Below are 15740 nucleotides of genomic sequence, written 5' to 3' on the forward strand. Positions count from 1 at the left end.
TTTCAAAATCAAAGTTTAACCCCAACAATTTTTGTACCCACAATCACGCCCTCGTGCTGTCTTGGCATCTCAACTTGTCCGACATCATCTCAATATAGACAATGAGGCTGTCTCGACATTGATGCTTGATGTCGGACTAATGATATCATTGTCATCTCTCCTCTTGATGCTTGAAACAAAACATCAACGTCCACTCTCGACATTCTAATGCAAATCATTTAAGCACAAATCATAGTTAAATGATTTATTATTTCTCAATTATTCTTAATATTATATTTATTCAATTTATATATACTATTTTTAAAATACAAATATTATAATACTGTGTTCAACCAGTATTTGTGTCTTATATTTTTAATAATTGACTTGTCTCGTGTTTGTGTCTGTGCATCATAGATTTTTAATATATGCATATACATAATTAATTTAAGTACATATAATACCCTAATTTGATATCAACCATTTAAATCCCCATCTGTCCATGGAAAGCCAAAACCACACAAATGCTACATGACAATAATTCACTTAATATTAATCTGATAAACAGTGCTATTAAAATACCTTGGGTTTAAATAGTTTAAATTTTAAAATAATTTATTTAAGGTAATATCTTTATAATTACCTTTATATATATATCTCAAAATAGTCATAAAAATATATATAATTTGTTGTTTGTTAGATGCAAGAAATGGGTATAATTTTTTTAGGTTACTCAGATAGCCTTTTGTTATGTGTGGAATATGATTGTGTTGATCAATCTGGTTGTTTTGTTGTCTCGGAACTCAAAGTTTGTCGTGTTTTCTAGGGATCCCCTGCTTGTGTTCGGATGCTTTGCACCCGAAATTTTTTCCCCTACAATGCCCCGACGTTGTGTTCCCGAGCGCCTCAGCTATGAACAACATAAAGTAGAGCACCGCAACGGCCTATATATGATGCCGCAACGGTCAAGACTATGGTGCCGCAACGGTTCAAGACAGAGGCTTGAGCGCCGCAGTACTTCAAACTGGCGCCGTAGCGCTGCGAGATGGACTTGACGGTTTTCTTTCTTGTTTTCTCAAGGGTTGCGTCCTTTGGAGTTATTTTTCTTAGCTTACTCTTTTAGTTTCTGATAGGGCAAGTGTGAGAATTGTGCATGTGATAAGAGAAGCAATGAGAGAGAGAAGAGAGATATGTACTTATTTCTCCCAATTTTCATAGTTGATTTCTTGGTGTGGTGTGGCTCCTTGGTTTTCTTTATTTTGCGGTTTTCCACATTATATCCTTGTGTCTTTTACTTTTCCTCCGCTTTTACTTTTTTTGCTTGTTTTGTCATTGTGGTGTTTACTCCTCATCTCTCCCCAACACTTTTCAAAATATCAAGTATTATAGTCCTACCTCTATTGCATATAGATTGCAAAAGTAGAATTCATTGGCGTAATTGTTCTAACATCTAGGATTAACTGACTCTTTAATTTTTATAAGAATGTATCAAATTGTAATGCTGCGAATCTCATCAAACTGAGTTTAATATGCTCTTTTAGCTGTAGAGAATCACAGGTTATAAAGAAAGAAATAAAATAGGTAGTTTTGAATATTGATAAACTAAAATGCCGCCTAGCAACTTTCCAACAGATCCTGCAAGTTTTCTTGACTTGGTAACCTTGACCCTTAAACAATTTTCCAACAGGTTTTAAAGAATAAACTAAAATGGCTAGTTTTAAATATTGATAAACTAAAATTGCTGATAACTTTCCGACAGATCGTGGAAGTTCTCTTGACTTGGTAGCCTTGACCATTAAACTATCGTTTGTCGGTTCTGTATATGTATTATTATATTGAAACTCAATTATTCCATCGTAGCAGTCTAAGTGCTTCCAAGGGACATTATGTCAGATTTTGCTTTATGTTTGACGTGGGAGGATCAATGGATCTCGTTGTAGTTTTTATCTTCTTTATTGTTTTTTTACGCCAGCAAAATAAATAATTTCATATCCGTAAAACTAAGTCAACTTGAATGCTGGACTTTGTGCTTTTCAATTATTGCTTATATTCTCAAGCTTGTTATGAAATGCAGAGCATTTGGGATCAGTAACCACCACTAATCCTATGCTGTATGACCATCGACCTCTACGATTGGGGGAGGATGACTACTTACGCGTATGTCAAATTCCACATAGAAAGGTTGATTTAGAGAATTGTGCATTCTATGTTGCATTTGGAATCAATAACTGTTTTTGGATTTACCTTAAAATCTCGTCATTGTTGAAGGGAGCAAACTTTAGGGATCTCCCGGGTGTTATTGTTGGTGCAGACAATAAAGCACAACTTGACCCATCCATAGACCGAAAACTACTTCCATCTGGGAGACCATTGGTAAGATGTTTGACCTCTACATTTATCTTAAGTATGTGCTGTTTTATTGAATTAATTTAAAATTATTTAATCTGTTCCTAATAATTTAATTTATTTAATTTCTCTTTTTCTCCACTTCATAGTTAGTTTGTGAAAAGTAATAGGCATTTCCTCGTCATATTAGGTCATGTTCAAGACTAAAATTATTTCTTGATCATGATATTTTTTGCGGATGTGGCTTCCTTTCTGCCAAATGCCAGTTTTTTTAATCAATGAAGTCATGCAATTATGTTACCGACACATGATACTGGTACACATCATATTATTGGCCTAATTATTAAACTCACTTACAGGTTTCACTTATTATCTTTTAAGAGATCATTATTTTGGCAGTCTTCGTTGCTGACTGAGTCTATTGTTTTTTTCTACCGAAAGAACTTTTGGTCTCAAATTGCAGATGGTGCTTTTTTTCTTTTGCAGTAGTTCAATTCAATTATTTTTCCTCTTGGTCAACTTACCATCCTCCCATTGTTCTTACTTCTCCGGGTGACACTTGCAACGGCTGAGGTTTGTCCAAGTGTAAAAGATTGTAACTTTGGCCTTTGAGTTGTGTTCTTGTAGCTAGGATGATGTTGGTACTTGACTAGTTACTAGTAGTTCCGACAATGGAGAGTGTTTGTAGATGGACGGATTCTATTGTGACGAGTGACATCTATGGCTCAAACCAACCCGGATGAGTCTCCTTGGGATATTTGCCTAGTGTGATGATTCCTCAAGTTGATTAGTTTAGGTGAGTCCCCATATGGTGTCCTTGTTGGGAGAGTGGCCATATTTTTGTGAGATGGCACTGACCAACTTGTTGGTTAACTTTCTTTCCTCTTGGTGATTGCTCCTCTTTAAAGATGTGATTGTTCAAGTCAAGTCTCCTTTAAGGACCTATTAGATATTTGTGTGGTACCTACATTGGCATGTAGGAGTATACATTTAGTTCCCCGATTCATTTAACCCTTTGAAAGATGATTTGTGAAAAGGACAATTAAATCAAAGGTGAGTATTAAATGTTATCACTAAATAGTAAAAAGAGGAGAGTAGGTAGAAGTTACTGCCATTTGTTTAAGGTAGCTTTGGGTATTGTATAGAATCCTGTTTATTGCCTTGATCTGACTTGGCACATTATTTTTGCTAATTTATAGTGGCTTGAGCAGCTACATTGCCCTCTCCTTTAGCACTTGTGATTGACTCGCTCAAGATGGACGATTTTGACCCTACTAATTAGCTAAGCCAAGATTTAAGAGGTTAAAGAAGGTTGTCATACGCAAATGTAAACTAGAAGAAGATGAGGTGATGAAGCCTGCTCCTCACGATTAAAATTAGAGTTGGTGGTGACAGAGGTGCGTGAGTATGATGACCCAAGGGCGACTGAACTTGTGTTGCCTGTACCCAAGGATGGGGAGATGATAGAGGCAAGGCTCCACTAATTGGAGGGAGCCTGTAAAATCCACATGTGATCAGGTATGGGCCACATTTGGCTCAATTTAAAATACCCCAAAATCTCAACTTTCACGAAATTCAACAAATTATATGTCATTGTGTTCTACTCATCAAATGAAGCAATTTGATATATAATATCATATGCCTAAATGTGAAGGATTTGAGAGTTAGAAAATTAAATCTAAATTGTATTTTTTCCTAAGTTAAGAAAATTGGATTATTGTTTAAAAATAAAAAACACTGTAGCAAGGGCAATATAAATGTCAAACAAAGCACTTGTAAGGACATGCACTGGATGGTTGAAAAGATATTTTAAGTAAATAACCTTGGATTTGGGGATTTAATTAACTCTAGCAACCAAAATCCCATAATGTTCCCTGATTTTCTTCGTTGTAGTTGCGACAGTGCTAGAGCGAGCGTGGGATCGTGGGGTGAGGGGGAAGGCATAATCTGGGTGTTGCCGAGCGCTGGAGGCAAGATTAACAAAGAACTAAGTAAGAAAATAGAAAAACTTGTGAAGGAAAAAGAGAAGAAAACCAATGATGGAAAAATATAACAACAAAGATTTTTTTTTTTGTCTTCAGGAAAAGGAAGTTATAGTGTTGTATATTTAATATTTCTAATTTTGAAGTGTTTTGTTATTGCTTAGGATACTCATAATTCGGAAAGAGTTCACAACCATAGTCGTGTATGCTGTTGATTCTTGAATAGGTTGTTAAACCTAAGCTTATGTCCCAAGGCTTAGAGGGGGGGGGGGGGGGGGAAGATAGAAAACCGATAAAAATTCTGATGCAAGTTAATTAATAATTTTAAAAGAATTTTTCAACCACAACAGATAATTTGCAGAAAATTAAGCAGCAACAACAACAACAACATCAAGCCGTTATCCCACTACGTGGGGTCGGCTACATGAATCCTTTTTCTCCATTGTGTCCTATTAAAAGTCAAATTCTCGTTTAAATCTAATAAAGAAAGGTCATTCCTAATATTTTCTAACCAAGTCTTTTTAGGTCTACCCCTACCTTTCTTAACATAAGTCAAATCTAATACCTCTACTCTCCTAACCGGCCGGTCATCGCAAGGCCGCCGTTTTATGTGACCAAAACCATCTAAGGCGACTTTCTCTAAACTTATCTTCTACTGGAGCTACTCCAACCTTTTCACGTATATGCTCATTCGTATCCTATCTCTAAGGGTAAAGACACTCATCCACCTGAGCATCCTCATCTCTGCCACACTTAACTTAGTATTATGCGGAATGCGTAGGACGGTGCTTTGGATAAATGAACAAATCAAAGTCCAAATGCACGGTCGTCCAAGCTAACAACAAATTGCAAGTGGGAGATGAAGTCCCGATGCACATGAAAGATGTACGAATTCCTACAACAGTCTCTACAATGCCTGTTGATTGAGATGGCAATACGGAGACCAATAAAGAAAGATCTGCACCCCTACAAGCAAATGCAATCATCAAACCACCTGAGATTGGTGACAGGTGGGCATGATGTAGGCAACGATGGGTCTCCTACGAACAGTTCTAGGAGCTCCTAGTAGATACAACAATCCCCACCAAGTCAATGCACTATAAAAACGAACAGTTGTAAGGTGTACGACTTCTACTCATATCTAACAACCAAAGATCTGCCCCTACAGCAGATGCAATCGTCCAACCACCGAGATTGGTGAAAGGGTGGATTCGATGCAGAAATAATGGATCTTCTACAAAATACTTCCAGGAGGTCGTCGTAGAAGACATGACGCCGCAACCTATGCTCCATAACTCGCTCCCATAGTTTTAAAGTATGACACATTAACTTAATACCTCTATAATTCGCACAATCTTGTGCATCACCTTTATTCTTAAAAATAGGAATTAACATACTCATTCTCCACTCATCTGGCATCTTTTTAGTCTTCAAAATAGTATTAAAAAGTTTAGTAAGCCATGAAATTCCTTCATCTCCTAAGCATTTCCACACCTCTATTGGGATATCATCAGGTCCAACAGCTTTTCCACCCTTCATTTTCTTTAAAGCCTCTCTAATTTCAGTTTTACTAATATGCCGATAAAAACATAAATCTTTATTTTCATCTAGGGTGCTAAGGTCACTATAGTCAATCTTATTTTCACAATCTTCATTAAAAAGTTTAGCAAAATATCTCATCCATCTTTGTTGAATATCATCTTCTAAGAAAAGTATTTTTTGATCTTCATCTTTAATACACTTCACTTGAACTAAATCCTTACTACTCCTATCTCTTTGTTTGGCTAACTTATACATATATCTTTCTCCTTCTTTAGTATCTAATCTATTATATAAATCACTAAAAGCTAATGTCTTTGCATCGCATATGGCTTTCTTAGCATCCTTACGAGCAACTTTATATATTTCCCAATTATCGGAATTTTTAAAATTAAACCAATTTTTATAACAAAGCTTCTTATTTTTAATTTTTTCTTGCACATTAGGATTCCACCACCAACTATTTTTACTATTGGGAGCTTTTCCCTTTGATACTCCAAGGACATCTTTTGCAATATTCTTAATATCAGTAGCCACTTTTTCCCACATAATATTAGCATCCTCATGCACGTACAAAATCTTAAGATCTAAAATCTTATTTCCAAAAATATTTTTGTTAATATTCTTTAAATGCCCCCATCTAATCCTAGAAAATTGTTTTACTTTATTTTTTATTTTATGCCCCTTTATCTTAAAGTCCAAAACTAATAATCGATGTTGGGTACATAAATTTTCACTCGGAATAACTTTACAATCTTTGCAATCTAAACGGTTTAATTTTCTAATAAGAAAATAGTCAATCTGGGTTGTACTACATCCATTTTTATAAGTGATGAGGTGCTCATTCCTTTTCTTAAATAAGGTATTAGCAATTGGAAAATCATAAGCTAAACAAAAATCCAATATGGTCTTGCCACCTTCATTCGTCGTTCCAAATCCATGGCCATTATGAATGCTTTTAAAATCATCTACCTCTTTACCAACATGTCCATTTAAATCTCCTCCAATAAAAACTCTTTCTTCAAGAGGTATATTTTGTATTAATTCTTCTAAGTCATTCCAAAAATTTAATTTAGAACTCATATCCAAACCTGCTTGAGGAGCATAAGCACTTATAATATTAACAATCTTATCATCAACAACAATCTTTAAAGCTATATTTCTATCTCTAATCCTATTAATTTTTATAACATTATCCTTTAAACTCTTATCTATAATAACACCTACACCATTTCTAGTACGACTCATACCCGAATACCAAAGTTTAAATCTTAAACTATCAATTTCCTTAGCCTTCTCTTCAACCCATTTAGTTTCTTGAATGCACAAAATATTTAACTTCCTATGAATCATAATATCTATTAATTCCATTAATTTTTCTGTAAGGGAACCTATATTCCAAGTTCCTATCCTAATTTTAGTTTCATGGACTAGCTTCTTTGCCTACATCCGTCCTTGATGTGGGAACCCTTCCCTATTTAACACTGCACCCGGGAGCCGGTGCAGCGGCCCTTGCACACTTGTCACTGTATTCAGGCCATACAGCGCATTGCTTCCAGGGGACGCCCTAGCATTAACACAATTTGACAAGTTTTACGCTGGCTAACGACTACCTAACGCAACCCTCCACTTTTCTCATCCAGGACTTGGGACCTGGCAACGACAATGTTTAAATGACATAAAGGTTTATAGTGGTTCGGTCAAACACGACCTACATCCACTCCCTGAAAACTCTCTCTTCAGGTATTGCTCTATTATCAAAAGTGACTCTCATTTTATCCCCACAGCAATTCGGAGAAGCTTTTACAAAACTCTCTTCCACCAATGCCCGGTGCGGCAGAGAACCATCGTTCTTTCACACCTTCCAAGTGTAGGCAAAGAACCTACGTTCTTTTACACCCTCCAAGTGTAGGTAGAGTATCTTCGTCCTTTCACACCCTCCAAGTGTTGGCAAAGAACTGTCGGCTGTTCACACTTTCCAAGTGTCAGCAGAGAATTAGATCTTCTTTAAAGATCTTCTCACGAGCAATCTAGAAAGACAAGAGGAAGAGTGAAAAATACAATTCACACACAGAGATCCTTACCTTTGAGTAACCTTATGAACCCTTCACACTTCACTAGCAAGAAATCTCTCTCAAACACTCTCACACACTCCCTCTTTCAAATGCCCTTAAAAAATCACGAAGCAAAAGATTTTGAAGTCAGTCTTTAATGGACCTTTTATACAAAAGACACGAAAAACCATTCAGAAAATTGAATTTTTCAATTTTGAGCATACACGGTCGTACAATACGATCGTATGTTCATACGTATGAACAATTCAAATACTATTGCGTACGGACCAATTGTGAATCAATACAAAATCATTTCGTACGCGATCATCGTCCGATACGAACTGAGTTCGTCCGGGACGAACAGTTAGAAAAGTCAATTTTCGTCTGTATGAAACATTTGTAGGAAATGAACGAGAACATACCCGAGACGTTCGTCCTGGAACGAAATGGAAATCGTCCCGTACGATCTTTATATGAGAACAAAAAACAGAGGCGTTCGTCCATGTACAAAATTTAATATCGTCCGTACGATCTTCGTATGAGGACACAACAGAGGAGTTCGTCCTTTTACGAATTTAATATTGCCCCGTACGATCTTTGTATGAGGACAAAATAGAGGAGTTTGTTCATGTACGAAATTTAATATCGTCCATACGATATTCGTTTGAGGACAAAACAGAGCCCTTCGTCCTTGTACAAACGATAACATCGTCCCGTATGATTCATACTTAGAAAAAATATTTTCATTTCTGTTCGTTCAACTGCCCGTCGGGAGAAATAACTGTAGATCGTCCCGTACGAAGTGATATTGTACAATACGATCAGTTTAAAAATATGAATTTTAAAACTCTCACCCGGTGTGTGTGTGCTCAGTCACTCAATTACAATCACACTCTCAGACTCAGTAAAATGAAAAATACAGACTTTAATAACAATAAACTCTAAACTGATCTTTGATTTGAAGTCTTCAATAATCCGAAGTATGATTTCCGTGAAATGTTAGTACATACAAGAGCAAAAACAATTCTTCCAAAATATGTTAGGATAAATAATAATCAAATCAATAATATTTGTAATCATAAAAAACATACAAGTTGCAAAAATATTTAACTTGCAAAACTAAGTAGCAAATATCTCAACAATATGTAACATGAAAACTAGAAGGTATGATTGAGAACCAATTTAATTGTATGAGTTGAATGGCTATCAGAGGATATTATCAATTAATGATTTGGATTAATAGGTGTTCTATGCACGCAAGAAGGCATGGGGGGGTTTGACTAGGTCACTCTATGAGTTAATGAGGTTAGATATGCATATTTAATTATGTAGCAAATTATTATATGTGTGGCATTTACTCTTGGAATCTTATGTGATGATAATTATTAGCCTACATCATGGTTCATGCAACCATTGTGCACACTATTTTTTGTGAGATGTGAGTATGTTACATACGCCATCACATGCAATTTTGTTAAAACATGAAATATGAATTATATAGCTATGCTTACTTATACACTAATACACTAATACACTGATACAAATTTCAGTCATGTTTATTTATATGCATGTATACATGTAGACATACACTTAAGTATTACATATCAGGTTGTTGTCTGATATGCCTTGAAGACGAAATCAACAAGAAAAGACAATAAAAATACCAGAAATTGAGAATCAACTGCTAATTTTTTGTGTTAAAACTTCAACACCATAACAAGATACAATGATATACTATTAGAGAGGTAGATCGTTTCTTTCACTTGACCTAGATGATGCTAAGAAGCCCTCAAGAAAACTCCAGAAAAAAATTACAACAAACTCTCCAAACAAAACATGAAAAATAAACCCTATAATCAGCCCTAAATAAACTCCTTAATTCCTTCCAAAAACAACCCTCTTCCTTAATTAATTTCCCTCTCTTTCTCTATTTTAAAATTAGAATCATTTCCTTTCTTATTTTCCTCCTTATTTCCTCTCTTAGTATATTTAATTAAATCTTTGTTGGGCTCCACATGGGGGGTTGAACCTGATGTGTTTTCCCCTATAACAATACTCCCCTCCTCAAAATCTACCTTGTCCTCATGGTGAAAGGTCATAAACTGTCTTCTGATTGTCTCATATGGCTCCAATGCGGCGTCATGCTCTGGCACATCCTTCCACATGATTAGCACCTCCCGTGCCTCAGCCTCCCCTTTGCACACCACCGTTATTTCCAGAGGTTTCAAAATGGCCTCCATGTCCTCTGTTAATGTCGAAATTAACAATGATGGTATTTGCTTTCTTATCGTCTTTCTCAACTGTGAGACATGAAAGACTGGTTGCAAAGCTAATGAGGGTGATAGTTTTAAGCGATAGGTTACAGCTCCAATGCGTTCCAATATCTCACAAGGCCCAATGTATTATGGGAATAACTTCTCATTCCTCCTAGCTAGTGTTTTCTTCCTGTAGGGCCTCAATTTTAAGTAAACCATATCTCTGGGCTAAAAGTTTACTTCTCTCCTATGTTCATTAGCCTCCTCTTCATGATCTATTCAACTCCCAACAAATGTGCCCTGAGCTCATATAATACGCTATCCCTCTCCTCTAAGTACTGCTCTACATTGGACACAAGTGTGCTGCTCTTCCCATAATAAATCAGATGGGGTGGATCTCTCCCATAGAGAATCCTGAAAGAATTGGTCTTTGCTGCTGAATGGTACCAGGTATTGTACCAATAATCTGCCCAAGCAAGCCACCTTGCCCAACTCTTTGGCATGTCAGATGCAAAACATATCAAAAAGGTCTTTATGCTTCTGTTTATCACTTCTGCCTGGCCATCTATTTGGGAGTGATATGTTGTACTTCTCTTTAGAATTGCCCCTGTAACTGAAACAACTCTCTCTAAAAGTTTCCAAGGAACACCTTGTCCTTGTTTGTCACAATAGCTTTTGGAACTCCATGCAGGCGCACCACTTCCTTTATGAAAACAATAGCCATAACAATGGTCGTATAAGGGTGCCTCAAGGAAATGAAGTGTGCATATTTGCTCAAACGATCCACTTCTTCTAGTATCTTCAAAAACCCCTCGGCTCGTGGTAATCCTTCAATGAAGTCCATCGTCACCTACTCCCATACCCTCTTCGTTAGGGCTAGTGGCTGTAGTAACCCTGCTTTTGACATGGCTAGGTACTTATGACTTTGGCTCACATTGCATTTTGCTACCCAATCCTCTACATCACGGCGCATCCCACCTAATATAATTCAGCTGCTAATTGATTGTAGGTTTTCTGCGCTCCTGAATGCCCTCCCACTGCACTACCATGAAACTCCCGTAGTAGCTTGGGAATGTATCCTGATCCCTTCGATAGAACAAATCATCTCTGATATAGCAGCTGGGCTCCCCTCAGCATATAGCTAGGCTAACTATTCGGGTTCTGCAACAACTCATCTTTGATCTTCCTAAGTCCCTCATCCTGTTCGCTCTCCTGTTTCAACTTAATGGTGGTGGTGGTAATTCGTTGGGTTGCTGAAAGACCTTCGGAAACTATTGTAGCATCTAATGTGCACACTCAAGGATCTAGTCTGTCTTAGACTCTTGGACTGCCTCCAAACTCTACAGCTCTACCAAATAGCCCTGTCATTTTCCCTGTATCACCTTGACCATGATTTTGAGTGAGGCCATGGTCCTGTATAAGCTGGCATCCCCTCATAGCACCACCTTCTTCCCTCCCACCTACACCTCTATAGTCAAAGACTTCCAGTCCATCTTGGTCTCTCCAATGACCTGTAACCATTTCATCTCAAGGATGACATTAGTGCTTTCTAATTCCAAGGTAAGAAAATCCTCCACTATCTGTAAGCCTGGGAGCGCTAGCAGTAACCCCCTGCAAATTCCCTTACTCCTCTCTACCTTTCCTGTTCCCATCATGAAGCCAAAACTCCCTACATCCACTAGCTTCAATCCTAACAGGTTCACGACTTAGTTGGAGATGAAGTTATGAGTGGATCCACTATCCACCAAAACCACCACTAGTTGCTCCCCATTTTGGCCCCTTATCTTCATGGTGTGATTTGGGGTAAATTTTACCACGGCGTTCAGAGACACCTCTGCCACATCTAAATGTAATTGCTCCGCCTCCTCCACAACCTCTAGTTTGTTCTTGCTCTCCTCTTCCCCTTCATAGACCATCAAGACTTGAAGGGCCCAATTGCACCTATGCCCGGGTGTGAATCTCTCATCACACCTGAAGCATATCCCTTTTTAACAGAATTATAAGGGGTGATCTATGGAATTTGCAGAAAGGAAAAGATGATGTAGAACGGTGGGGGATGGTGGAAAATAAAAATTAAAAATATGAAATTTAATTTCATATATCCCTTAATTAAGGGATTTGAATTTGAAATTCAAATAAGATGAAGGGAATGATAAGAAGTGATTAATTATTCCCCAAATTGGATTCCTTAATAAGGAAGGAAATAATGAAAATAGGGGAGAGAGGGGGGCTGGCCAAGAGAGAGGGTAGGAGGAGGTGTCTAGGTTCAATGAATGTGAATCAAGCATTAATTGAGTTTGATAATTAAATCTGAAACTTAATTCAGATTGGGAGTAATTGGAGGGGTTTCCTAAAGTAGAACTTATTAAACATGAAAGTTTTTGAAATTCAAAATTTATTTGAATTCAAATTGAATAACTTTCTAAATTAACAAATAATTCATTTAGGTAAAACTCTCAATTTAATCAAAATTGAAATTTGAATTTGAAATTTGTCCAAATTGAAATACACCGCATATGGAAAGGAATTAATTTGGGATTTGAAGATTTGAAGTCAAAGAGAGACACTATGCCCGACGGTCAAGTGAGGACTAGGGTTTGATAGTGGCGGCTAGGAGGAAAAGGAAGGTTTTGGCAGGTTTTGGTAGGGAAGAAAGGATCCTTGAGGCCGGTGGTGGGACTTATGGCCGACGAGTGGAGGAGAAAGAAGGGGTGGTGGTGTTCGGTTTATAGAGTGGGAGGAGGGAAGAGGGAAGCTTGGTCGGCGGCTATGGAGGGGTATGTCCGGCAGTCAAGGGAGAAGGAGAATAGGAGTTCAGGGAAAGAAAGATAAAATCGTGAGCTCGGATGCTTCCTGCGGCTGACGGGTGATACATTGCCCTTCACCAAGAGACTTCAAGCCACGAGCCCGAACCCATCCTGCGGTTAGTGGAAAATATGATTCCCTCCCATAGGGATCTCACTTAAGTCCTCCCAAGGAACAAAAGTGCATAACAAAATTAATATTAAAACTCCATACCCATACAATAGCAAGGTCCTCTATATATAGGTCTTAAATGAAACTAAAAGACAACTTTGTCCATTGGGCTTATATAGGACAAGACTTTTAAGGGTAAAAATGAAAAATGCATAATTAAATAAAAAAATACAATTAATAAATTAACATAAAAATGGAGAGATCTCGGACGTTGTTGATCTCCGTCTCTTCCTTTGATTAACAACCACCGTCGGATGTCCGCATCATAAGAAATATGAGAATCATTGCTCTATCAAAGGATAATAAAGCGATTACAAAGATGCTCTCCTCACATTATTTAGAAGGAACAAAATAATTATTATATATGCATTGATTTACTAATCCATAATTGGCCTGTAACTTTTCTCAGGTACCAAATTATGCTATCAACTATTCGAATGGAAAGTCATTAAGGTTATTTTAGCCCTTTTAAATATTTTCATCCTTGAATTGTTTCACATTTCACTGGTGAGATTCTCAGCCAGTTATTAACATTTCCTTATGCAGATCTTTTGCTCGATTGTGGTGGGATGATGCAGTGTCAACTGTGTTAACAGTTCCTGACAGCCATTGCCAGGTATTTTTCTCGTCATTCTTTATGTAGTTTTTTAGATTCATCTTTTCAAGGAACTAGGCATCAACTCCAATTGTCTTGTTTCCAGATTGTGCTACATCCTGAGCAAGACAGAGTTCTAACTATTCGAGAGACTGCAAGGTTGCAAGGATTTCCAGATTATTATAGATTTTGCGGGTCCGTTAGAGAACGGTAATGTTGTTTCACATTTTGTTCTTCATATTTTCAAATATTGTGAGATTCTTGAATTGCATTTTTGGTCTTCCAGCAAGATACTATTGTAGATATCAACGCAAGATTAGGAATATATTTGGGCCATTTGGAACAGATAAGCCAAACCTTGGCTGAGAACAATCTCAGCGCAATCTGATTAAACATGGCTTGCTATTTGTGATGGGATCGAAATAGCGAAAGGTAGGTGAGGAATAGTTTGTAGCCATCTCATCTATATTTTCAGCTGGCTTGATATTAATGAGCAAAATTAAAATTTCTCAAATATTCAAGCAAAATGTTTAACTTTTCTTTCGCTGATGAGTGGGATTGTATTTTCCAGCTAATAAACCAGGAAATCACATTCTTTCACTTCTGAGAATAAATATGAACTAGATTCAATCTCAAGCTGAGAAGGCTAAGTGGCCTAAGAATTGCTAGAATAGAAACGCCATCTAAAAGTTCAGCTTGTTAATTTGGAGATTGATCTCAAATTTTTAGCTAAACCTGAACCAATGTGTCCATCTAAATGGTTTACTATTACTGGCTGAAATTTTCAGCCGTTTCATAATTTTACTAGAGGAATGATGATCATGAATTTTTGGACCAGTGGTATACTTGTGAAGTAGTAGTTGTCGATGATGAGAACTTATCTTTATATACCTCTTTAATGAGGTGCTATGTTGTGGAATAAGGAAATGGGGAGGTTAGGAGAGGGGAGAACTGCCATGAGAAAACTTTTTTTTTCTTAATTTTAGGGCCATTACGTATCTCTATAATGGGGACAATGAATCGTTTGCTCACAAAAAAATAAAGTCTCAAAAATTATTTACCAGCTAAGAAAGAAGAGCATACACATCAATAAAGGTAAGCATTTATTAGTTCTATAGACATGGTGGATGTTGATGAAGATTGGATCATCATTGGGCTTCGTTCTATGAATTATTCTTTTTAATTCATTTTTATTGAGTGTTGTCTATGGTTTTAAATTCAGTTGTACAAGTGTTTGCTCAATACTAATCAAAGAGACTTTTATCTACCTCTTCTCCTTGTGCATTTTACTTAGAGAAAAGGATTAAAATGATCCCTTAATTCTTTGTGAGAGATCAAAATAGTCCCAAACTATTTTGAGAAACCAATTTGGTCCCTCAACTCCAAATGGGAGTATTTTGGTCTTGCATCAATTTTAAAAAGAAAAGTGAGATGGACAGGAGGGTAGTATCATAACAAGCAAAGAAGAAGTGCTCGAATTGAAGAAAGATGGTTACCTTTGTAACGAGCAAGCTCCCATCGGCGTCGTTACTTCCAATTGCAATCGATTTGGTCTAAGAAGCGTGCAAACGGAAGAACGATTGCAACCTTCACAACGAGCAAGCTCCTGTCATCATTGTTAATCCTAAACTAATAGACAAACGACAAATTGTAATTTTGGATATGACAGGAAGGAACGTCGTCGAAGGAGGTGAAGAAGTTATTTAGCTATTCGTTCAAATCTCTACCCATCACGCGGAGGCAAAGTCGAAGAGCAATGAATAGTGGAGAAGGGGTAAAGAAAAGTTAAAAAAAATTAATTAAAATTTAATATGAGTAATTGTGGGCTCCAAAAATTCGGCCCCGGCCTCCGCCCGCTGTGCATATTGTGTTTTTTACTTTTGACGAGAGAGTTTTAACGGAATAAGTTCCGGGGTAAATTTTGGGAAGGCAGATGTGTTTGTAGATAAGACACTGCCCAGATATTTCGCCCTCATTTTGTGAGGACTTTAATTACCACTCCCGATAACGAGAG

The 15740-nt window shown here is 37.1% G+C and overlaps 1 protein-coding gene across 2 annotated transcripts in view; it reads left to right on the forward strand.

Moving 5' to 3' along the window:
- The window catches only part of LOC110116471 (DNA (cytosine-5)-methyltransferase CMT2), a 119259-nt gene that overhangs the window by 94238 nt on the left and 9281 nt on the right, over positions 1-15740 (forward strand). Inside the window, exons 16-21 of one of the 2 annotated variants that reach the window (XR_002305445.2) lie at positions 2054-2160; positions 2248-2352; positions 13541-13584; positions 13678-13747; positions 13833-13936; positions 14013-14158. Coding sequence is in view for 1 of the 2 variants with exons in the window: in XM_020850036.2 (XP_020705695.1) it covers positions 2054-2160; positions 2248-2352; positions 13541-13584; positions 13678-13747; positions 13833-13936 (430 nt within the window). In the remaining variant the exon portion in view is untranslated. The remainder of the gene's footprint in view (positions 1-2053; positions 2161-2247; positions 2353-13540; positions 13585-13677; positions 13748-13832; positions 13937-14012; positions 14159-15740) is intronic. The other variant, XM_020850036.2, reaches the window with a different exon arrangement.

This window comes from Dendrobium catenatum, unplaced genomic scaffold (assembly GCF_001605985.2).
Source record: "Dendrobium catenatum unplaced genomic scaffold, ASM160598v2 fragScaff_scaffold_390, whole genome shotgun sequence".
In the NCBI taxonomy this organism is placed as follows: Eukaryota; Viridiplantae; Streptophyta; class Magnoliopsida; order Asparagales; family Orchidaceae; genus Dendrobium; species Dendrobium catenatum.